Source organism: Lissotriton helveticus, chromosome 9 (assembly GCF_964261635.1).
Source record: "Lissotriton helveticus chromosome 9, aLisHel1.1, whole genome shotgun sequence".
Classification (NCBI taxonomy): Eukaryota; Metazoa; Chordata; class Amphibia; order Caudata; family Salamandridae; genus Lissotriton; species Lissotriton helveticus.
Window position 1 is genome coordinate 274,878,779 of NC_136070.1, and position 26,579 is coordinate 274,905,357.

The 26,579-nt window shown below is 43.3% G+C and overlaps 1 protein-coding gene across 1 annotated transcript in view; it reads right to left on the reverse strand.

Annotated features, from left to right (window-relative positions):
- ISM2 (isthmin 2) overlaps positions 1-26,579 on the reverse strand; it is an 87,748-nt gene that overhangs the window by 45,071 nt on the left and 16,098 nt on the right. The window contains exons 2-3 of the mRNA XM_078659972.1: positions 10,228-10,482; positions 7,323-7,665 (exon numbers count right to left, since the gene is read on the reverse strand). Coding sequence (XP_078516098.1) covers positions 7,323-7,665; positions 10,228-10,482 — 598 coding nt within the window. The remainder of the gene's footprint in view (positions 1-7,322; positions 7,666-10,227; positions 10,483-26,579) is intronic.

The window sequence follows — 26,579 nt, forward strand, 5'->3', positions numbered from 1 at the left end:
AGACAGTAGATATGATTTTGATCCCCCTCCCCCTTCTAAGCTCCCGGAGGTAGAAGATGCTAGTTGTGTTGTCTACGTGGATCTGAACTGTTTTTCCCTTTACTTGGGTGTGAAAGGCCATAAGTGCCAGTAAGGCTGTCTTGAATTTGAACACATGTATGTTTTTACCACTTGCGTTGGGTTCCACAGCCTCCTAATGTTTAGATTTCCTATATAAGCTTCCCACCCTCTACGGGATACCGAACATAAGATGTGTATTTGTAAGGTGCATGTTCACCTAAGAGTATCTTTGTATTTGTAAGGCACATGTTCACCCAAGAGTATCTTGCCGTTGAATAATAGTTGTGTTTTGTTACCCAACTCAATGGTACTCATTTTATCAATCTCAGAAGGATGAAAGGTTGAGTGGACGTACCGGGATTTGAGCCTGAGCCTGTGACCATGTGGTCGAATACAGGTCCTACAGTGGACGCGTTAGTCCACTAAGCCACCAGACCCTGCCAAGGTAATTGTCAGTGAGGAAGTTGTGAATTAAATTGGCCTTCCTAGAACGATGCTTTCCATGTTACACCACGCCTGTTTAACAACCACTAGATCCTACCAACACCTGTCATGCAGAATGAGCGGTTTGCAGCTCACTTCATGCATATCAATTTTTTTTACAGTTCTCACTGTCAAAGACTGTCTCTTCTGCTAGAGATGAGCTTGTGTTCTCTGTGCCAGGGACTCTTGCACAGTGGGAATGCTTTAGCCTCTTTCAAGCTTAATGTTACAACCAGGAACACTTACTCTTGCTCTTGGACTGGGGATTATTTATTTACATTTATGATGCACCTTACTTAGTCTGTGAAGTGTTAGCATCAGTGTCCCAATGTTCTTCTGGCACTGTGCTTAAAAGCTTGCCGTTACCCGCCAGTCATCCAGACAGGGGTATACATGCATTCACTTTTTTTAAGTGTGCAGCTACTACAGCTAGACACTTTGTGAAGATACTGGAAGTGGACATTATCCCTAGTGTTAATACTTTAAACTGATAATACACCTTGTACACAACAAATCAGAGGAACCTTTTGTTTCTGTGGTTCATTGGTATGTGCAGGTAGGCATCCGTGAGGCCTATGGTGACCATGTAGTCTCTCTTCTTCAGGAGTGCTGTAACCCCTTGCAGAGTTGTCATTTTAAAACACTGTATCCTTCTGTATCAGCTTAGCAGTATAGATCTAATACTGGCCATAAGGACTAATCTGTTTTTGGTACTAGAAAAAGATGATGTGTTTTTCATATATTTTCATGTTTTGAATTTATGTCATGCATAAATGATTGATTTTGCACATCCCTTCCTTTTCACTTTACTCACTCTCCAACTTTCCCTACCTTTGGGGCACCAATATATCTGTTTTTACTATTTATGAAATCTTTTACCCATTGTGATTAAATAACAATGTGGTAATCTATCTCATCTATGTTTTGTCTATTTGATTGTGTATTTATTGTGATTTTGACATTGTACACTGGGACCCCCCCCTCTATATGTACTATCTAGCACCCAGGTCCCAGTGACTTTATTGGGTTAACCCCTCTTTTTGTAATAATATCATTGCTCTTCATGGCACTGTTGAGAGTTTTTTAAGCAACTTGATGCAATATCCGTGTTCACTAATGTTCAGTATTCACTTGTCCAACATGATTAGCTCCCTTTCGTACAGGAATCCCCCTATTCTGCCCCTCACTAGTGTTGTATGTTTGGGGCAAATGTTGAGTGAGTCACATCGATGAGGACCCCTGCTTAGTGTCTGACCTCTTCCCTTGCTCTGCCATAAGAGGGCTGTCACAGTGTAGAGGGGCACTGCCACTGTGGCGCTGCTCTGTGTGCACTGCCTTGTCGGTTGAATGCGCCTGGGAGGTCCTTGGTTGAAAAACACACCTGCCCAATGGTCTTCTAGTTGGTACAGTCCTCTCTTAAAGGGCCCTCAAACTGCCCCATGCTTTGGCGGATCCATTGTCCTTCTTATTCTGCTGCGACACCTCATCTACCACAGGACCAAACAGTTGTTCCCCCGTCTAGGGCATGTTTATGATTGAGGCCTGTACTTCTGATTCGAACAACACGACTCTGAGCCTAGCGTGTCTCCTTAGTGTTGTCCCCGCAAATGGTTGCCTGCTTGAGGCATGTGTTAGAAATCATCTTTCCCTCTTGTAGGATTGTCTTGTCCCTTTTTGTGCTGTTTGGGGAGATGTTGCATTAGAACTTCACTCTCATCCCATTGATGGTGGTTATAGCGGTTGAGGAGTGTTCTGGTGTTTACAATGCTCCACTAAGTATCAGCTGTCCTCTCTAGTTTCCTGCCCACCATTTCCATCCTTTTTCTCTCTTTGTCCATGGGTGGTCCCGTTGATGTAGGATTGTTACTTTTCTTCCTGGCTGTATTCACAATGATTGAGTCAGCCACTATGTTGCCCCTGATGAACAATGAGTCCTGGCAGGAGTGTTTATATTTCTTATCGACTCGAGGAGTCAATTCCTCTGAGGATTGAGGCTCTCGAAAAGCATCCTTCCTTTAGTCGAGGATGCTTGGGAGTATTGGAAAATACAAATTCTTCTTCGGTGATGGCATGAGGGTTTGAACAAGAAACTCTAACTCTGCTTGTTCCTCCTCAACTTGCACACTGTAGGTGTCTGTTGCCAGGTTTATCAGGGAGTTGTACACCGCAAGTTTGTCTGGTGGTGATTGCCTCAAAGGATAGGAGTCCCCTCCGTCCTCTGGAGTGTTGGCATCAAGGCCTTGCCAGCCTCCTTGTGTATGCTTTGTTCTTAGAAGGTGATGTCCTAAACATTGCTCTCTTCCTGCTCCTTTTCATGTGGTTCAGGGGTAGTTGTAGGTTCAACCTCTGAGTGCTCTCCTTCAATGGGTTTGGACTCTGGTGGCCTTGCTGGAATTTGAAACCCATTCAACAACTCGAAGTCCCTTTTCTTCTGTAATAAAGCCTCAATTTCAGCTTCTACACAACATTTCTCGTGCTCGACTTCTAGTGCTCATTGTTCAATATCGACTTATCAATTGGCATTTGTGTTTCCTTATCCATCGCCTAATTTTCACTCAACCTTGACTCGAAATTAAGCTTGAGAATGGCAAGTTATTTACGGTTTTTCTAGACATTGATCGGTGTATCAGGGTCTCTGGATTCGATTACTTAACTCTCTAAAAAGGGATTAAGTATTTTTTTTTGCCACTATAAGCAGTAAGAAATGTGCTGTAAGTAACGCACACAAAATTTGAAGCTTAAATATTTCCTTTCAAAAACATTTGTTTTTTATTGAGCAGTGACAATCCGATAGAGGCTTTTGCCTTGAATTTATCGATAACACTGTGGGTGACAGCTGTGTCATAAACTTTCATGATAATCCCTTCGGGATTTTGACTTTGGAAGGGAGCATTTCCTTATTACCTATGACAGCCTTCAAGTGGTCAAACTCCAAGAGGGGGCTATATACTTGATTCCACTAGGAAGTTTTTGCACAGTGAGACCCTTATGAGGTCGCTCACCTTAATGCCATTTAAAACTCCAAAGTAATGAGACTCAAAGTACAGGTTGTTTCTTGGACAAATCAAAAACTAGTCAGACTCTTTAGTCGATAATCCAGTGATTTTTCTGACTAATGGAAGGGAATATTTTAGTTATAAGACAAACAGTACCCTAGTGTTGTGTCTACTGGATAACAAACAATTGACACCTTTTTGTTCTGGATGTTGTTACACTCGCATACAAATGTTAAATATATGTCTCTCTCTTGACAGCTTTGCTCACCTCACCCACACAGCCATCCGATTGCACCTGTTTTTCACCTTTGCTGCCTATTAGACTCAATGACTAGTTCAAACAATCACTGGCAAATCAAAAAGGCCTGGTGAAGGTTGCCAGCCTTTCGGCTTTGTCAATACTTGTTTTGTTTTATAAAACGTTATTATTTAGGTATGCCTGACCATCATCTATATAATATGTATTAATAAATTGACTGAAAACGAAAATATTTTGTGGTCTAAAACAGCACATATTGCCATAGTATTCTGTGCCACTGAAACTACTTTGCATGTAGATGTGCTACTTCGGAAAAAGCAGAATTCTGTCACTCAGAGAACAGTTAGCCAATAGCTGAAGTGGGCAGACCCATTGACCCATGCTGTATCTGTTGTTTGCAGAAGAAATATGTGAATCACACAACAAAATACCAGTGGTTGAAAAAAGCTGTTTGACTGCCTCAATACGTATATTGTGTCTAGATTTTTTGTCAAATCGTTTCCCCTAACAACAGACCTAAAAATCTAATGTTTAAAGCAGTCAAAGCTAAAAGTTAGAATGCATTCCTATTAGATCCAACTCAAATCTTAGCTATCTCTCATAGTTTCATAAATGTTCTTATTTTATTGACAACCCTAACCAGCCGAGGTATTCAGCACATAGCTATTTAGGATTTATTGATACAATGATATCAGACACAGAAAGCTGAACACGCTGTTGATATATTTCCCCCAAATCTGGGACACAATATTCAATCATTTGTCTAACATTACTTAGGATTTATTCATGCACAAAATGGAACATCCTAAACCTGAAATATACTTTAACAATGTAATATTCTTTTTTCTTATTCAGAAAAATGTTCCCCTGGAGTGTGAAACACTGATTGTAGGCACCTTCAAACTATGGTTTGCAAAAGGGTGCTTTCAACTTGTCAGTGGCACCTTGGCACTAAACGGTGCAGAGCTGTTTTAGTACAGTCAGAGTTGCCAGCGGTGCCCCTAGGATGCCATGGTGAGTTGTGAAGTTGTGCTAATAGCACATAGGACAATGGAAATCCCTCATGTGCTGCAATGCATCCCTCATATACTGCAATGCATCCCTCATATACTGCAATACATCCCTCATATACTGCAATACATCCCTCATATACTGCAATGCCTCCCTCACATACTGCAATGCATCCCTCATATACTGCAATGCTCCTTCATTCACTGCCTTTAAATTGCAATTGAAAAGCAGATGTTTCACCAAAGCTCTCAACCTCTAATACTCTCTGAGCAACACTTTCTGCTTTCTCATACTGCACAATCTTGCTGCACAACTTCTACAAGCGTCACACCTTACATTCTGCCAAATTGGCATTTAGGTAGGACATTTGTTTGTTTTTAAATCATTAGTAAGTCCAAGCGGATGCCTGGACAAATCATATTGTTGAGGGTGGCTCTACTTCTGCTTACTATGTATTGAAAAAACAAGAAAGATGTTAGCGTCCCAGCTATTCTAATTCAACAATTATTATTGGCAAGCCTTTCAACCAATAAGAGTATGTCTTGGTATTAGCACTATGTTAATTGGCTGCTGACAAGCAATGAAACATTCTGTGATTAGCCCATACCTCCCTGGACCCTATCCTAAGGTGCAGGAAGGGTGAATACACAACAAATTTACTATGCTCTTGCATTGAATTCCACCATTTTGTCTAGTGCCCCAACGGAGCAGGATTTTGTGGGGGTTGCTTGTCTAACATATTCCACTCTGCAGGTGAAGAAACAAAAACAAAAGCTTGAGCTGAATCTAAATCTCTGCAAATTTTTCAGTCAACACTAATTATAATCACACACTGAGTATAACAGCCTGTGTGTAAGAAGCACACATAGCCCATGATTACAAGTTAAGTGGAATTGCATCTGGAGATTCCCAGCGGCCGGAGTTACTGTTAGTGGCCAATATCTCCGCATTAAATTCAGCCTCTTAGGAGTTAGTGTAGTATCCTGAATTTTCTTAGGTTAGCTTTTGTGCCCTTACATGAGGGATGTCTATCTAAGTGGGTGATAGTATCCACAGAGTTAGTGTACGAGCACAACCAAATTCAATGTGAAAAAAAGTTCAACAAAGGATGTTCAACGATCAAATGTATTTTGTGGGCTCCTTGGGTATCACTCTCCGGTCAAGAGCGTGATGGAACAGTCAAAATTAATAGCAGCCCCGTAATGGGGCGTGTCCCCTAGGCACAATCCAAACCGAACTGACACTAACAGCATGCCGCTTTTGTGAATTTAACGAGTAAACTGAGAAACACCCTTTTTTCCGCGATTGAATTGAACCCCTGACGAAGGGCGAAATGCCCGAATTGGATTGGGACCCTTAAAACTTTGAAGGATATTATAATGCATTTTGGATGATTCTTTTGTCAAGCTTGGATTCATTAATTGAATTGAAGTATATTTGATTTTGTGAAAAGAATACAAGAAATATACAACATTCTATGATGAATTTTGGATTATCTTCTTTATTTCACATGAAGTTGAATTAGAGCTATCACCGGGTCTGGATTGTGCCTAGGGGGACACACCCCATTAGGTGGGTGAAAGTCCCATTTCCACTATTTACATTTATGGGGCTGCTCTACATGAACTTACCAAGCAACAACTAAGACTAAATAAATCATCTTAAACTACACTTTGACTTCTAGCTCTTGCTTACTACAGTTAGGGCCTCGGAATGGTGAATAACTGTGTGGACATGAAATTAAATCATGAAATTCTGCACTGTATTTCCTATTTCGAGAAATGTAACACTCCCATTTGACACCTGTTCCCAAGCGTTGGTAAATGAGAGCTGCGGCGAGGCAGGGCTTGAAGGGGAGAGAAGGAGGTTAGGGTAGGGAAAGGGGATCTTAGGGTTGGCACAGCCTGCTCACCCCTTGCCAAAGAAAAAGATTGTCGCAAACCAAAGACTCATGCAATTTTGCTGGCCAGTATGTCCGGCTGGTGAATTGGGTCACGTGTTCCCGCACCCGGCATACCGGGTGGCGGAACACCAGCCCATTCATGGTTAGGCTGAGCGGCATCTCACCCAGGGATGCTGCTGCACCTCATTTTCAGGCCATTCATCTCTCTTATTGGCTGATACTGGATACACTGTGACTTTTGAAGAGCTGAGCAAGCTGCCTCTGAATTTGTTGTGGTAAACTACGATAGTTTAAGTTAAATTCTGCACCTTTTAAATTGAGACAGCCCACAATGTCCTGTAGCACAGCACAAAACAGCTTGATACAAATGTATGACTAATTAGCAGATTTGCTAGTTTGCTGGACTGTGGGTCATGGTGAAAGCAGTTCTGTTTAAGACATATTGCTGAGAAAGCTAAGGCACAAGCAGAAGGTGTGGGGATGCAAATTCTCACTAGGAAATTCCTCTTTTCAGAAAACATGGTATATGTATTCTGTACACAAATTCTGCTCCTAGATCATTAGAGGCAGCAAAAACTCATCTTCGCAAGGGAAGACTTTTGCAGCTTACCATAGTTATCTTTTTCCAGGGACATCCCGGTCCTCTGCCCTGTCCGTGGGGGTTCCCAGTCTCCTCCCACTCCACTTAAAGCAGTGTCCTCCCCGTCATACTCGGCAAAATAGTCCTCCTCCTGTTCCTGTTCCTGTTCCTGTTCCACATCCACATCCACATTCCTGGCCTCAGACTCCAGGCCATTACCATCTGCGGGGTCCACGTATTCCCAGAACAGAGGCCAAAAGAGGTCCTTGTGCGCCAGCCACTCTGCCGACGAAATTGACCAGTCGTTCTTGGGCTCCTTGAGCAGGTCCATCTCAAACTCGGTCTGAGGGTCGTCGACAACCTCAATGGTCACCTGTGATGGAAAGAGACCAGTTAGGGAACGAATTACTAGGACTATTGGCAAGAAGCGATCTGTGAGGGTACTCTTCATCCTCCAGCTATACCATCAAGTCATGCATTGCACACTACTATCATACACTAAATTGCAGTTAGACTCCACATCCACAATCATACACTGTATTCTTCATAGTACCCCATTGTTCACTCTGCCCCTCTGCCCTCATGGTACACTATTTTCAAGGTTACTGGAATAATACTGATCCTGCAAATGCTGTATATTTGCATAGATATGTATTTGACCAATTAGCTACATAATACATCATCTGCTGTTTATTGTGCATTTTTTTAAAGAAAATGTTTCTAGCTTAACCAAATTCAAAAGTTTATAAAAATGCAGAGACATAGTGGGAGGCCCTTGTGAAAGTTGAGTAGGCACTTTTCAATAGCTTATTGCTGTATTTGAGTGTTTGTTCTTATACGTTGAAACCTTTGCTAGGACAGTGTAAACATTGGTAAAAATGACAAAATAATGAAGTAATATTGTCTCAAAATGTGTCTCATTACGCCGCATAATTTGTCTTTTCTTGATGCATAATTTAATTAATTCTGCCACATAATTTGTTCCTCTCTTGCCCCATAATTCCAGGGGCCCTGACTGGGGGCCCAATTATGATTTGAGGTATTATTTATGGCCCCTGATTAATAACAATGCCACAGGGTACGTTATTTATCGGGTGCGATAAATAACTCCTATTACGAGTTCATGGGGAATAGCATGTGGATTTTGATGTTGAATGCACCAAAATCCACATGATACTGTAAAAAACATATTTTTTCCCCTGTTAAATTTAGGCAGGTTTAACCTACCTAAATGGTATGAATGTTGAGTTATTTAACTTATCCAATAATTATCAGATGCGTTAAAATACCTTTAAACAAGTCATTTCAACCCAGACATGAACAGGAGTTTACGCATGGGTCAGAATATTAGGAGCAATTAGTAATCAGGCCCTATTTTTTTCATGGAATTCTATGTCCTCCACCATACATTTAATCCTCCACACTACACTATATCAGCAGTGGCCGGCATGGCTTGCGAGTGGCGGGCAGGCGGGTAGCGCTTAGGGGGGTTGCACAGGGGTCCTGCATATTTTTCTAAAAAGATTTAAAAAATAAATAAATAAACGTACCGTAGCGCCGTGTCCCGCATCTCCGCCCCTGCTCTTCAATATCTCGAACAAAACACAGCCAGGCCCCACTGACCAATCAGGCCCCAATACCAAACACAACGCTGCTGCTTTATGATTGGTTTTGAGCATCCTGGCTGGATGCTCAACCAGGGAATGGAAGCCTGGGCTTGTTCTCCATGCAGGTGGAATGCAGCCTGCATGGGGAATGGGGAAAGTGCACATCACTGGTTTGGGCGGCCGAGAGGGCCAACCAAACAGTCATTGAGCACTTAGGAGTCGGCAAACCACTCCTCCCCTTACCCTGCTCCAAGAGCAGAGCAGCCCCGCCCGCCCGCAAAGCAGCAGGAAGCATAAAATGATAAAAGTTAATATCATTTTATGCTTCTTCTTTGCACTGCTTAAAAGCAGTGGGGTGAGGCTCCTCCGCCATAGCAGAGGAGCCGCCACTGGATTAAATTCTTGTTTGCACACTTTACGCCCCATCATATACTTTCTCATCGATGTACACACTATTCATCTTCACACATGGACTCCTCCATCATATATACTTGTAAATTCTAGTATCCTGCATACTGTATCCCCCATTGCCACTACACCGTGATCCTGCACATTAACTTATTACTACACATGTGCTGTTCAGTGTGAATGTTCATTCCCTTAATCCTGAGAACATAGATCAGTGAGGCATCACTTCTTTGCTCACATCACTGGATGGCTAACCTTGAGTTGAGTCTTACACATCCTTCAATCTCTGGTCTCATACACTTCAATGGAGTCTCGCTCATTGCCACATCGCTTTCTTCCGAAACACTGGTGGAGACAGCCTCACATTCATACACAGTCAAAAACAGCCTCTTTGGTGTTCATATCAAAAGCCACATCCACTTCTTATTAACACAACCCGAGGACACAATGCCACCATTTGAACCATCAGGGAAGTACTAATGCTTCATGTGGCTGATACCAACACATGTCTATTTATGGGATGGTGACGTGTAGAAAAGTGCCCTAAGGAAGGATGCTCCAGGGAGGGGAACAAGAAAAGAAAATTACAGGAATCGTAAGATTAAAGGGAGTTAGAAGTAAAAAGGCAGCGTTGCGCTTGATAGATAAGGGGTGATGGGTTGGAGGTCTGTCTGCATAAAATAGAGGGGTTGAGGCAGCAGATGGACCTAAATATTATCATTAGACACTACTGCTGGTCCTGTTGTCTATCATGCCAACCTGCACGATGTTTGCACTGAGATGGAAGTGGAAAATGGTTCAGACAAATTTCTAGGGGTTGGAAGAAGGAGGTCTGGGGCAGCAGTTCCAGCAATCCTGCTTGTTTGGGAAAATGGAAGGTGATATCCCCAAAAATTAGCTAGTCAACACGTGTTTCTTACCTGAATGTTTGGGTTCTGAGCAGTCAGGTCTACGTGGGCTAACCCAGCCAGGTCCAGGACAAAGGGTGTAGTATTTGTCTCTTCCTGGGGCGAACTAGTGTGGAAGGACTCCGATTGGCTCCTGTCACCTTGCTGGGACCACCGACGTTTCTGACGACTTGAACTCCTCGCTCCTCCCTGACTGGAACTCTGAACCTTGTTAGAATGCGCTATTTCCTCTGCCGGTGCAAAAGCTGCGCCTGATGGACGTATGACCTAATGATGAAGAAGAGAATATGGGTTAACCACCCTATTTAAAAACGTAATGCTAATGCCAACTCTAATTTATTTGGGGTACACTTTACTGTACAGATAAAGATGTCATACCGTCCCAGACACCCATATCTGAAAGAACAATGCTGAACACCAATAGTGCCATCTTAAGAAGAGGTTAAACAACTTATGGATGGCCCTAAAAGTAGAGATGACTTGTAGAGACTTCTTTACAGTCAATAATACGGATATGTATTGTGCATTAACCACTGATGGGAATGGTTTGTCCCCAAAATTAAACACACCAGCCCCCCTCCCCAAACAGTTCAGTAGGGTGAGTCACATGTCAAGAGACAAGTGAATCGGGCATGAGCTGAACACCCCTCAAGACCACTCTCTCAATGAACTTTGGCATTAGACATTGGGCAATGTTTACATGGAAATCTGAGCAGGTAAAACAAAATGATGGTTAAAACTTGGTCTGGTGGATTTGGGGTATTTAAAGAGAGAGTAAATACCAGATTATGGTATTGGTACATATATGAACTGTGATATACATTATGTGACAGCAAAAACGACTGAATGAGGAATCACGCAGGAATTAGTGGCTTACAATCTTGCTGAATGTTGCCTATAACAACGGCTCATTAGTTTTCTTGTCAAATATTGATAGCTAAATGCTCTATTGGTCAACTGGAGGTCAGACCTTCTTTCAAGTCATGTCTCAGGTGAAGGAATTAACTCAATCATAGGCAAAAGGCTGGAAAAAAACACATCTATGTTCTGGTCAATTCAATAGTCAATTGATGAGTAATCCCTTTTAAAAAACTAGAAAAACAGCCAAACAAATCGCAAAGACACAGAACAGTCTTCAAGTTTACAAGATAAGAGAGTTGCAACAAAACCATCAATATTAAAAAGTGAAGCATGAAGGTTCAACCAACGGCGACACAGAAGAACAAAGCGTCACTGGTGAGATACATTCAGTGATGGAGGAGGGAGCCAACATCTATTCCAACAACTAAACCACCAATCTATGTCAAAATCCCACAGATTTTCTCCCCGCAGTGAATCACAACGCGGTAGTTACAACGACCGTGTTGTGATTCCGCATACCATTACTCCGCAAGTCGGAACAACGACTTGCGGCGGGGGGCGCTGGATGTTGGAATAGTATAATTTACTATTCCAACTCCAGTCTGTGCGGACACTAGGGAAGGTGTTGGACTTTAAATCCAACCCCCCCCCCCCCTTTCGCAATTTGTTGTTCTGACTAGCGGAGTAATGGTATGCAAGGAATCACAACACGGTCGTTGTAACAATCGCGTTGTGATTCCCTGCGGGGAGAAAGTTTTGGGGTAAAGGTTGTTTAACAATTACCACCACAGTCAGATCCATTCTATGTTAATTCATCAAAGGAATAATCCTTGATCATAAACACTTGATTGAGTTGATCTTCAAGGACCACATGGTCAGTCATTCCACAGACAACAAGCAACTCACGGCAAGTCTTGTCAAAGTAGCAGATTCCGAAATTTCAGCCAAACCACTTCCCAGCAGGGACATGAAAGGCGTTCTTCTCAAACCACAGCCGGTGGGGGACAGGGAGTGACAACAATACAGCAATGCTGGTGAAAAGACAGTCACAAGAGGTACGTCAAGGGTTCAACAACAAGCAGCCCCTAAAAAAGCAGGGCATTTGATCAAATCTAGTCATTGGAGTATTGGGAGAGTAACTTTTAACTCATTTTTGCAGCATGTGTTGATAACACCTCTCCTAGTGAGTCAACAATCATCATTGAGGATCAAACAAGAGACAGGAGGGCTAGCATACATCCATCTCCAAGATACAATTTGATTTTTAACAGGGTGGAAAGGCAACCAAGTCATACTACAGAGTGTAACGAGATCCATGCCACAGAAACATCACAGAAAAGGTTGTTTGTAAATTTGGGGAAAAGACACGCAGAGGAGAAGCACCAGGAAACATGGGAGCAGGGTCAATGCACATTCCTAGGTGGACCAACACGAAGTCACTGTATACGAGTTCACAGTTGCAGCACCAGCCCGCATCTAGAGGAGATCTGCACCAAACCACTGGGCACGAGGACATGGGGGCTGGGTCAGGTTCATGGAGAACCAACACAGGGAGTGGACAGCAGGACATGTAAGCGGCATCAAGCAACATTCCCAAGAGAGCCTACAGTACTAAAGCCCTTGAGAAGGCAGAGAAGGAAGACTGTTCCCAGAATAATTAACAGCATATGAGGATATAGGATCCTCACATGGACAGGTACCAACAAAAACCAGTGCCTTAACGCTGAAAAGGAGTAAACGAGAGCCAGTCCTATCCCAAAAGTAATGGTTGCATTCCCTAGCAAAGCAGGACATGTCAGAAGCAGTGGGTCAACTCCACAGAAAAACACCACCAAGCCATTACCTAAGAGAACAAGGGAGCTAGAAAAGGCTCATCCATGGGGAAACAAACACAGAGCTCCTGCACATGGGAGCACCACCAAGCCACTTCCTTAGAATACCACCCCATTAATTAAACTGCACAAGAGAAGATGGAAGCAAGTTTAGTACAGTCATACCATGGGAGACATACCACCAAAACACTGCACAGAATACATAGAAGCACCAGGCGCTGTCCTACGAGAACTACCACCGAGCCATTGAAGAAGAAGGCAAGAGAGCAACACTAGGCCACGTCCAGGGAAAACCACCAAAGGGCCATTGCGCATAAGAACAAGGGGGTGGCATTATGCAATTCTTTCCCCAACAGAAAGAAAATTGACAGCAGCAGAACCTATCTTGTGGCAATTAACCAAAACTAGGCCACAGTACAGGATGGCAATGCAGCCAGAACTAGGCCCAGTTACAGGACCACTATTACCAAGACACCTCAGCCGAGACATAGGACAAGGACATGTCTACATGACCACTTTCACCAAGACACTGCACAGAACATAGAACCGTGCCCAGCCATGGATCCTGCAGAACCAGCACCGATACTGTGGGAGTGGTTGGGCAAACGAATGTCTGACCTCATTAAAAAAGACTAGAGCGACTGACCTCACCTCCAAGGCTGGAAAAGAGGTCTGCGGACTGTTTCCACCCCTGGTTTCACTCAAAGGAAAAATACAGTAGGTGCATATCACTACAGCCCCGCCAGGCACACTGATATAGAGTTAGCCGGGGAAAGAGACAGCCTGGTGAAACTGAGCAAGTGCACATTCAACATCATCTTTAAACTAAGCCTTAATTCAAATAAATAAATGTTAATGGATTAACGGGAAATAGTATCACATTGTGATTAGACTGGAGTATTGGAATGTATTTGACAGTGCCCTTATATAACAATAAATGTATAACTGCGGTTGAACATATTTTAGAAATACATACTTTGCAAGCAAATAGAAGAGCTGTACCAATTATGAATAATTGCTTCTCGTAGGTCTGGCTTGAAGACAGCTCATGTTTTTTAAAAATCCTAATAAACCAAATCTGTACATATACAGCCAGATTCATCATCGGCATGTTTTGCGAGTCAGTAATAGCGAATAATAAGGAATCGCTATCACAGGCTCGCAAAACGGGATTCATGTAGGAATCGCAATATTTATTGCGATTCCTACAGCTTCCTTATTTGCGATTAGCTAATTGCTAATCGCAAATAAGGAATAACTCCCCATTCATTCCTATGGGCCTAAAGGCCCATAGGAATGAATGGGAAGACATATCAATGTGCGAATCGCTATTAGCGATTTGCATTTTGATTTTGCGATTTGCAGGGTGCAGGGGTGTCCAATGGACACCCTGTTGCACCCTTGAAATGACATTGGATGCTGGTGTTACGCACACACATGTCCTTGGGACATGTGTGCGTGTAACATACTACTTAGAAAAATGTACTTAAGTGCATTTTTCTAAATTTCCGCTATTTACCACGAGGTTTGACTTCGCGGTAAATAGCGGCCCAAATTTGCGAATTCGCAATTTTTAAATGTTTTATGAATTGCATTTAAGGAATCTCAAATAGAGAATCCTTAAATGGAATTCCTCGCAAATTTGCGAATTCTATCATTGCGATTTTTTCATTTGGGATGATGAATCCCAAATGCAAAAATTGCGCTTGCAAAGGGCCAGATTCTCAGAATCTGGCCCTGTGCGAGCCGATTTCACTTTGATGAATCTAGCTGATAGGCATGGATGCATACATGCATACAATACATACATACATGGACTTTCAGTCAGCCCTCTTCATCCCTTAGTTTGTTCCAATAATGTTCACATTTTGCTTTCGCCCAGCACAGCATGCAGCAGGGAAAAATGAGTCAGCCCATTTCATCCATTGGCAGCCTTGCACTGTGAGTGGGAGTCATTTTCCTGATCACAAAACAACAAAAAAAGCCTGCAAGCTAGACAAGGCCAGTGCTATTGACTTTGGAAAGGCCTGTTTTTCTTTGCATTCCGGGACCGTTCCTCTGCGCTTTTACCATGAAAAGCAGAATCGGAAGCAAACAAGCATTTGCAATGGAATCGGTCTCGCCTTTGGGACCTTATATGTATTTAGCTATGCAGCACATTAGCCTGGATGCTGAGACATCTACTGTTCTTTAACATGGAGTGAAAGTAAGCACCAAACTGCGTGACATGCCAGGTATGGGAACACAGAGAGAAATATTGCCTTTAAGAGGGAAATGGTATAGCCCAAAGCTTTGTTTTTAATATAAAAGCAGGGCCTTCGGTGGTCATATCTGTGAAAAGACAAAATATGAAAAAAATATTATTGTCTACGGGTGCTCGTGGAAGACAATTTCTATGGACTGGAATCCTGAGAATGCTAAAGTGATTCTGGTATTTTACTGACCTCTGCTGGTCGTTTTCTATCAAGAAAGTTGAATAGAGGCAGTTGCCAGAAAAATTCAAAAAAGAAAGGCCCTCTGCAGAAAGCAATTCTGATATTTTACTGTCCTCTGCTGGTCGTATTCTATAAAGACAGTTAAATAGAGGCAACAGAAAAAAAGTCCCTAAGCGGAAGCAGACAAGTCCTAGGGATGATCTCCAGAGCTCACAAAGTACGTACACATATAAATATGTACCACAGTGTATATATTAAAGTATATACTAAAGTATATACGAGAGGTCTCGAATGCTGACCTAAAAAGTACAAGGAAAAGGCATGATTTGGTGATCCGCTCGCCTTATATAGGTTAGACGAGGTCTCCCTCTGTGCTATACATCCGGGTGCTTTTCACAGATCCAAACAATGACGTGTCCGAGCCACAAGAAATTAAATAAACTGAGACTAGCCTTGGACGTGTCCTATGTCGGGCGTGAGGGGCTAGCAATAGCTGTGCGTGGCCTGATGCCTTGGTGCCGTTAAATACGATAGAATTAACACTTTTTACGCACAAGCCATTGAGATGGCAAAACTCTTCTGAAAGGCTTTGTAAATTTTATTTATAGCACAATAATGTCCCGATTTTATGTCGGGCACCTCAATAACTCACGAGTGTACCCCTGACCCAAACTATCCTGCATGCCAGCTGGGAAATCTAAATAAAAGTGTCCCTCTTTGTTAAGCAAGCTTGAAAGTGAGTGTAATTATCGCATCCGCTGGGATGCTGTTGGACGCCAGACTCCTCTCATCTCTCAAGCTGTACCCCTAAAAGCAGCTTTTCGGACGCCTCGATCTACATTTTCATACTTCACTAAACTACAAGGGATGGCTCAGTGAAACACTTGGCACTGACTCAAATCTGCTATGATCTTCAGATCATGAGTTTAAATCCCGGCAAGGACACATACAGCGTTCCATCTTCCAAGGACAGCAAATCGAGTACAAAGATAACATTTCATTTACTGTGTCTAGAAATGGTCTGAGTGCAGTAAAGAGAACTATACCCATCACAAGTTATCACTGACATGTTTGTTTTACTGGGATGCATTGCGCTGAGTATCTTATGTGTGCTGCATTTTATTTAATTAAATTCACTTTGAGATCTATATGCATTGAGACATTCTGTCGATTGTCAATGTGAATGTCTGGGTGTAGGGCTGTGGGAAGTTTACTGTAGTGTTAAGAATTGTATGTTATCTCTGTGCACTCCTGTTCACTGAATTATTACTTTTTCGTTTTGGCGCTATTCTTGTTGCACGGTGTCAAACAGGGCCCTACTAAAATAAATATTGTTGTGATTATAAATCACGAAGAATGCGCTCATTCAACATGAAACATCAAGGTTTCTTCACTTATTTTCAATTGTTTTATAAATCACTCGTTGTCTGAAGATGAGTTAATAGTCTTCTTTAATTTTCAAAAGACAATTTTCCGTACTTTTCTTCATTTATATATTAATCACTTGACGTAATGGTGAACCAACATGAAACCTTGATGTTTCATGTTGAATGAGCGCATTCTTCGTGATTTATAATCACAACAATATTTAAGTTTACTGTAGTGCCATAAGCTTTTGACCACGCATTTTCTGCAACGCTACTTCCTGTGATGTCGTACTTCCTGTGTTGTCACTTTCAGTAATGTCAAAGGTTGTGCCTTAAAGATAAGCCCTGCTGTTCCCTCGCCAGAAAGTAGGAAGATGGAGCTCCTGAGCACATGTCTAGTCTTAACATTGACTGAAAATGGCTGCCAAGTACCGCAGAGGTACTTTCAACCCTCGCAAACAAAGGATCCGTATGTCATTTTCACTAAAACTCAGAATCGAAAATGTATATTCGATGAGTACACAGAGGTCTTTGTGTTATTATTACATCTCTTCTGACCTTAAGAAAATTGTCTCAATTAATTGACTGAGGTTCGTGTGAGATGACGTAAACAATGTCCCCGAAACGAACCGGAAGTAAAGGAGACCGTGCAGGACTCCTACAACCTACACCTTAATCATGACCCAGCCTAGCCTCATCTCCAACACATCCCAGAGCAGTTCAGAAAATCATAAATGTATATACTCCAATAGTGACGTCATTATCACCACCCATTCAAAGACTGTGGCTCCTCACAGTTCTGCCCTGCAAGCCATTGCTACTCTAGTAAGGAGCCTCCAAGCACAGCTCTGCTAATGCACCTCACAGCTGTTCCGTAGGTCAGTATTGCGGCCCCATCATCGTGAACTTGCATCTGTGTTTTGATGTCAAATTTATGATGCAATCCTTTTGAGATGAAACCGCTCCATCATATCCAAAATACCACTGGTACAGTCATGAAACCAACCCCCTGTTCTTCTCATGGAACCCAAACCTCTGAAACAACTTCAGAACTCTATAGCGGTCCACCAAGATGTACCTCTACTCCTACTATTGTTGAAACCTATCTCTTGGGCCTCTTCTCGACCTCACATTTTTAATATTTATTTTATTGTTCTCCGTTAATTGCAATAGCAACCATTAACAACTTTTTTTGTAATCGCCACATCGGTACCCACCACATTTCAGATAAACGTTAAACTGATTCTTACGTATGTGCATGTCACTTTATTCCCTTCTGTTAACTTACTTAATTCCACTTTATATTTGATCATCACAACAGGGCTCGGATACATAGTTGGTATCAGCGGCTGATGGCTGGTTTTCCTCTTCTTCAGTTTTGATTTGGTGTTCTAGATCAGTTACTCCTATTTCTCTGATTGCAGCCCTGCTAGCCTCCCCCCTTTGATATTGGGGTAATTTCCCTGCCCTCTCTCAACCTCATTGAATTGTCATGAAGATTACATCCTGCGACGCATTAACACCGACTCACCTCACCTAGAATACTGAAAACTAGGGTACCTCCATCAGAACAATCCCAGACACTGGAGCTCCCGCCTAACGTGGATAACAATAATAATGAGGCAACGACTGCTGCCCATCCCCACCACACACAGGCAAGAAAGTAATAGCGGCAGGGCACCACGGTTCGATCCCCGGCTCCGGCGGCAGGTTAGCCCAGCACCATGTGACTCTGGGCAATAGCTCGCTTAATCTTCCCGACGGCCCCCAGCGCCTAGAGACCCTTACCGGTGATTGTGCGCTTTACAAATGTGGACTTTACTTTTTTATGATAGTGAGCCAACATGGTGTGGGGGGAGCACCCTGGCGACCAGGGGAAGAGAAGTACACAAGAAAGACAGCTGGAAAACACAGTGCCCAGGAGTGCTCTTTTTCTCATACTCAAGAAACTGCTAAACCTACATCGCCATGTGCTTCAAATAGACAGGCAGGTACATAACACCACAACGTCTTGTGGAACATGCATGTCTAATGTTTTTTTCTTCCGTTGGCCCCCTCATCCACAGTCTTTTTTTTTTTTAATTGAATTTGTTTTGGTTGGGAAGCCCTAGGCAGCAAATTGCTGGCTGTACTCTGCCTTTAAAAAAACAGCTCTTTAACACTACTTCTTGATTATTTTATTCTTATTTACTGATCGATAAATAAGAATAAAATGATGCCGTGTCATTTTGCAGGTAAGCATGCTTATTAATTAAGCATATGCGCATTCCTACAAAATGATTTGCCAGGGCATCACAGTTTTGAATTTTTTTTTTACTTTAGGCCATGTTGTACAGCATCACCAAAAAGCATTTTTAATGGCAATAGGTCTCAAAGGCGAGACTTCTTGGCTTTGTCAGTGTTTGTCGAGTGAATAAGGCTGAAGGACTTTTTTATTGAAAGTGTTCTCCGTTTTAGAAACATTAACTTTAGTTCACGAAGAAAATGTGTGCTTTCTTTGTAATTTATACCTTTTGCAAGTTGTCATTTGGCCATTCGCAAAAGTCAACTGGTTGTCAAAGACATTTCCATTTCCAATTGACATTGGCACATTTATGCAAATGGGGGTGCGTGCCTGTGGGAGCTGTCTGCTTCAATGGCAGGGCTTGCCTGATTCATTAAGTGATGTTGTTTACTCAGCACACTAAGCAAATTCCTTCCTTTGTCCCAACTCCTACTTGGAGCACACGGAGCAGAAGCTTCACAGGATTAGGCCTGAAGATTCTGTAGCTTTATTCCTGATGCTGGAAGTGCACACATGATCATGCGTTGCACAGTGCTGTTGCACCTTGTTTTCTTGGGCTAAAAGCCAATTTAACTGTTAGCAGTCAGTTTCTGGAAACGAGTCTTAATTGCTATACTGAGGTCTTAGTTCCCTTCCTTCAAGGAAGATGCACATGCGGCCCCCGGGAACCCCCTTTAACAGCACCAGATAGCGCAACCAATGAGCATGAAGAAGTGGGCGCGTGCCTAGTCTATGCATTAGGTAACTTTCAGTCAGTCAATCAATCAGACTGTTCTTGTATAGCGCTGCTTATCACCCGTGAGGGTATCCTAGTGCAGGGTTGTGGGTCTGAGTCGAAGAGCTAGGTATTGCGTCCCTTCCTGAACTCCGCCAATGAGGGTGCTGGAGGGGAAGGGCGTTCCAGGATTTGGCGGCGAGGTGGGAGAAGGATTGTCCTCTGGTGCAGCGGCGGCAGATCCACGGTGTCTGGGCGAGGTGAGCGGAGCATAGGTTTGTGGGTGGCTGGTGGAAGTTCAGGCGGTGGTTCATGTATTGCGGTACTTGGTCAGGGAGGGCTTTGAAGGCGTGGTTCAGGAGCTTAAAATGGCATCTCTGCTGGATGGGGAGCAACAGAGGTCTCTCGAGCGCTGGGAGACATGGCTCCTTTTGGGCAGGTTGAGGATCAGTCTGGCTGCTGCGTTCTGGATTGTCTAGAGTTTTCTTATGAGTTCGCCGCTGGTGCCTTCATATAGTGTGTTCGGCTGTTGCCGTCGTCCAGACGGCTGAAGATGAGGTCCTGCATCACTGCTTTCCTGGTGCCGGTGGGTAGCTATATGAAAATTCCTTGGAGCGTGTGAAAGCTGGCTGAGGAGATGGCGTTGACCTGTTGTTTTATGGAGAGTTCGCTGTTCAGGATGATGTCGAGGTGGCGGGCATGATCTTTCAGAGTGGGGGTGGGTCCAAGTTACGATGGCCACCAGGAGTCATTCTGGGGGTGGGGGGGTTGCCGAAAATCAGTACTTCAGTCTTGTTAATGTTCAGTTTCAGGCAGATGTCCTACACAGTTGTGCAACAAAGGCCCCCACAGTGCAGGGGGGTCCTGAGCCCATTTTCGACGTAGTGGGGTCCGCTGAGAGAGAGAGGACGAGCAGTGCATTGTTGCCCTTTGCTAACAGACCCTCACAAGCCATTGATGTGCAGGCCTATTTGTAAGGAAAAGACTGGTGAAATGCACAATGTACAGACATTTGCAAAGAAAAATTATGCATCAACACTTTAGTTCCAATCCCGATAATTCCAAAGCCACAGGTTTAAGTCACAGGCAACTAACCTATGAATCTCAATGTCTCTAAGTAACTAAAATCTCCAGATATTAACCTAGCCTTTTCCCATATGATGTAATTGCAGTTAAAAAAACTAATCACCTTTCTTTTTATACAACTTGAAAAACCAGTGACACACTAATAAAATTGTGAAACTAGCATTTCTTTGTACTTTGATTCATAGCGATTCCTTACTAGTGTTTGTTGATAGTTTATGTGATCTGCTACTTTGTAACATTAGTGGGCGTACAACCTCAAGCTCGAGCCAGAGGCCTGGCTCTGGTTCAGCTTGAGGTCCTCTTGGAACCTCGAGCCCAGAAAGAGCCAAGCTTTTACAAGAGGGGATGTGGCCCAGTGGCAACAGCTGCAGACCACATAGCATGGGAAAGCAAATTCAAGTCCAGGCCCCAGGTCAGAATGTTGTCATCTCTCTATGCCAGAAAAAAACTTGTAACATAGTCTGTGTCTGTTGTGAAGTGTTCCTCTGTCCCAGAGCGAGGTCCGCATATGAAAAACTGCGAAAAATAAAATGTGGATTCTGCTGGTCACCCACTCTAATTCTATTCTCCAAGAATTATCAAGAAAGATATACTAATGTGAAACTGTTCCGCGTGTTAAATACACTTGAAATGTTTTTTTATCTTCATTGCATAATTTACAGGCCAAAAAGTTCAGGGCTTGACGCGTGTATGGGTTCTCGGAGTCAGAGGGGATCCTTGGCTCGGCTTTCCCTGTTAATCTGTAACAAATAACAATGTATCAAGGGTATTATTTCAAAGGACAAATATACATACATGTGCAATGACACAGTTGATTATACAGGATTGAATCCACAGGGGAAAAAGGCAGGGAAATAGTTCATGTTGATGAAAGATATATTTCATATAGTAGACATGTTGGACATATTAAACTTCATATGTTCAAGCACATGGGTCAGTAGCACTGCGTTACATTAAATGGCATGTAACCAACAAAATATTGTGCACAAGTGCTCGTGAAGTATAGTGACAGCGCAAGTGACACATGACGTGGTATAGACAGTGAGAATGATGGGCACAACAAGTGAGATAAAAACCACGATTTGCATGTTCAAGATACCACGACAATAAATGTTACAAGAATACAATTTAAATGAGACGGGTATCCGTGTGTTGGGGGCGCCAAGAGTTCCACTGTGGGAGTCAACGGCATTTTGGGCTGCAGAAGTCTCCGGCCATCATCAGGACCAGGTTACATTGCTTAATTGCAGTGTCGTAGTATTCAAAAGGGTGATTAGTCCAAGAAGTGGTAAAAGAGTCCCTGGGTTTGGGATGTAGAAATTGTTCCTGAAGAGCTTTGATTGGTGGGGTACTAGTACTCCGCACGCTTGGCAGCGATCAGTCTGGCCATCTGTAGGGAATGAATTGTTTCAGCCGGCAAAAGTCAGGCTGTGTTCCCTGTTAATCTGTCTGGCTCACCTACCTCTACTTTGCATTATTTACCTCAGTGCATATATTCCAAAACTGTCATGGAGTGAACAGAGAGAATCGCTATTTTAACGATTATGCTTCTATTTCTGTGCATCAAGCTTGATATGTTACAGAAGGATAAAGGAAAAAGACCAGAGAGAGAAGCCATAATTCACATAGAACAATTAGCTACACTATGCGTGTACCACTGTGCATCATAGTCTTCAAATGCCTAGAATTCAACATCCAGAGGTCAAACATTTGCTTAATAAAAACCATACTAATAAACAGCCCCCCCCAAAAAGTTTTTACCAAAAAAAACTGATTGATTTCACCAACGTTACACTATTATCGTATGGCAACCACCTACTTCTTGGCGACTTAAACATCCACTGGGATGATGACAATGATCCCTCAGTAAAAGCTCCACCAACCTTCTTAGTTGAAACAACTTAGTTCAATAATCCATCAACCCAGGCACTTTCTAGGAATCCTGGAAATACGCCACAGTCCACACCCTCCTCAAGAAACACTTGGTTGACGCATTCAAGATCACCAACAACAGACCCATCTCCCTCTTTTCTTACCGAGCAAAAGTATTTGAGAACCTCCTCATCAAAAGCCTCACCAACTACCTTGTCAACCACCGGGTCATGGGTGCCACACAGTCCAAATTAAGACCTAACCACAGCAATTAAACAGCTCTCATGGCAGCAACAGAGGACATATGCATGATCCTGGACAAAGGAAGGAACATGGTACTCATCCATTTATTGGTCACAACTATCTATTTTAGAGTAGCGGAAGGACTGAGCGTTCCAAGGATTCTTTGCACATTTTTGACGTACTTCTAATTGTAACGGCTCTTTACTTTGAATAGTGGAAAGACCTAGTATCAAAAGCCTTGAAATAGTTACAGTGTGTAACGAAGCACGTGTCAGCTGCCATCAGCAGACCTAAAAAAAACATTGAGGACACATTGGGATCACGTCCATTATTGATTTAGACAGTATATGCCTGTTACTGTGCTTTATGAAACCTGATTTTTTGACTTTTGACTATCATATGAAGTACCACTACTAGATAATTAAAATTTGAGTTTTTGGGGCAAACGATCTAAGGAATGACATTGAAATCTTTAACTGATTGTGGGCAGTATCAAAAATAGAGCCAAGATTGTTTTTTTCTGACCAGCATAAACTAGAAAATGGACATTTAGAGTGCCGAGACACATTGTTTGTTGTTCTAGTAACACGGAAGATTCAGAGGAATGTCCGTGGAGTGACATCCTTGGGTAGTGGGATGTCTTTGTGTTCTCGAGAGGCACCAAGATTTGGAATTGGTTATCGACAGGAACTTCTTTGTATATTGATAGGAGTGGTGTGCTACTGTAATTGCCACCACTGCCTTTTTTGCTGTGTTTATATAAATAGAAAGTCAGCTTTTCTTCGGAACCACATAAAATCTGCAAAAAACTGAAACAGAAAACAATTTAAAATTGTAAGAGCTCAGACTAATGACTCCCACAACACAATGTCTCAACTGCAGGACACATGCTGTAATGAATTTGTGTATAACATACATAATAGATGATAGGATATGTAAAATACATAATAAGGATGCAGACATCACAAATTTCCTGTACCCAACGAACATAAACCTCAACAAAACGTTAGTGACTGACATTTGGACACAGGGCCGGACTGTCCATAGCGGGCACCGGGCAATTCCCCGGTGCGCAGCACAGGTGGGGGCCGGTTTTGGGCCTGTGGGGGCCGTTTTTGTTACAGGGCCGTTTCTGTAGAAAATCGTCCCAGTATCAAAATCGGCCGAAAACCGGCCCCGCAAAGAGCTCGGCGGCACCTCCAACCCCGACAGCAGGCTTCTAGGCTCCAGGCCCTCAGCTGCTCCTGAATAAAGTATTGATTTCAGGTGTTGTCCCTTCCCTCTCTGGGAGACTGGCTGTCAGACAGATAACAGCACTGGTTGCACAGCACTTATTTTAGTACTCTGCAGAACACTGCATTCCTTGGTCAAGAAGAACTTGGAACAGTAACCAGCTGTCTGGTTTGGATCCCACTTTTATACACATTTTCAAGACAGGAGGGGTGGTTCAGCTGTCTCATACTTCAGAACAGGTTTCAGTTGTTAACCAGCAAATGTAATTTTATGAGCAACACAGCCCAGTGGAGGACATGCCAAGTGTGCATGACTGTTTGGCCAGCCCCAGAGGGAAGGCCAGAATAAAAATAAAACTGAATTATATCATACAGAATTGCAGCCAAATCGTACTAACGCTGAAAGAAATATTACAAAAAAAGTTGACACACACACTACCTGCCTTCAATGGTGCTACAACCCCGGGAGACTGACCTCAGGGGACATATAGACCCGTCTTGAGTAGTAGTGTGCCCAGCGTCAAGATGACCGCTCACCAGAACACCACTACCACCGGACACACCCATGTCATGTGCAAGAAGCTCGCATCTCTCAGAGCGCACCTGGGGCAGCTCTTTTCACTGATAACATTAAGCCTGTGTGGGGTGGAGTAGGTGGTGTGCACATAATTTAAGTGTGTGCACTTAACCCTAGTGTTTCTATAAACCTGCTGCATGTGATCTACGGCTGCTGCCCAGTAGGGGACAATTACATATTTAGCAGAAATGTGTACAGCCAGGAGATTAAGCTGCACCCTCCTTCAAATGTGAGCAGGGTTTGTAGTGTTTCATGTTGTGGTGGTTAAGTGCATTTGTAATGTTTGATGTTGTGGTGGTTCAGTGTGTTTGTAGTGTTTCATGTTTGGTGGTTCAGTGCGTCTGTGGTGTTTCATGTTGTGGTAGTTCAGTGTGTTTGTAGTATTTCATGTTGTGGTGGTTCAGTGTGTCTGTGGTGTTTTGTGTTGTGGTAGGTCAGTGTGATGGTCCTCCCACACAGTCCTCAGCGAGTGCTTCAGTGCCGTACACTTTGGCCAGCCCACCCTTGCTGATCGAGTCCTCTAGGTCCCAGAGCTTCCCTTCCCTGTCGCATTCACCCATTGGTTGCAAACGTGCTCCGCCTCGGCCTGCAGTCTTCCAGCTGGAAGCGTCCACCCAGAGCTGTTCAGGGCCCACTGGTGCTAACACTGGCGCATATAGCGGGCGGTGGGCAGTTTGGTTCACAACCCTTTTCCAGCAGTGCCATGGAATCTTGAGCTGGAGATGGGCAGTTTGAACAATATATCTGATGTGTTCACGATGGTGGAGTCTGCTTTTGGGTGTTAAATTCCTAGCAATCGTCTTTATGTACCAGACTTGGAGCAATCGCAAGGGGGAGAGTCATGGGCGTTTTGAGGACACCCCAAGGGAGGGGGATGTGACTGAGATATCTATTCAATGGATGGTTTAGACTCAGGTTAAATTGAAACATCCAAGATTTTGCCCCATTCTGGCTTTGTGCAAAACAGGCTATGATTTAATTCTCCAGGGTGGAGGGTATCCACAGCATACTTGTGGTAGCCGATGTCAAGGTCAGTAGGCCGCTCAATGGCTCTAATAAAGATTAAACAGAGGGTCCTTGTGGGACAGCTTACATGCAGGGTAGTGTGTTCCACATGTATGTCCATCGCTCTGATAAAGCTATATAGGGTCAGGGCTTTAAGTGGGCCGGGTCTCACCGGTGCTGAACCCCGGCAGTTTTTGGGTCGACCATTCGAGACCTCTTGTATATACTTTAGTATATACATATATGTGTATGTACTTTGTAGGCTCTGGAGAACAGCCCTAAGACTTGTCTGCTTCCGCTTAGGAACTGTTTTTCTGTTTAACTGCCTCTATTTAACTGTCTTGATAGAAAACGACCAGTAGAGGTCAGTATAATACCAAAATGTGCTTTCTGCTGAGGGGCTTTCTATTTTTTAGGTCTCGCATGGCGTACTGCGCACATGCGCAGTCGAGCTCGCGAGATTTTATGTCTCTTAGTGAACTTCACAAGCGAGGCTTAAGCCCCGCCCTCTTCTCCATTGGCTGGCCTCCTAAACGGTAGCCAGTCATTGGAGAAGAGGTCCTAGTGACGTTCTTCTTTCTATCTAAGCCCCGTCCTTTTCAGATTGGGTTCCTTGACTTACTGCTGAAGTAAAAGGTTCCTTATCGGTCCAGATGGCCCCATAAAGAAGGTAAGGAACCTTTTACCCCAGCAGGAAGTCAGGGCGCCCAGTCTGAAAAGGACGGGGCTTAGAGACAAATGGCGAGCACTTGTTTTCTATCGAGTAACACATACAATGCGCTGTCATGTATCGCTTGGTTTCGTTTAAAGTTGTAACCAGTACTGCGAGAAAAACAAATCATTTTCAATTAAAAG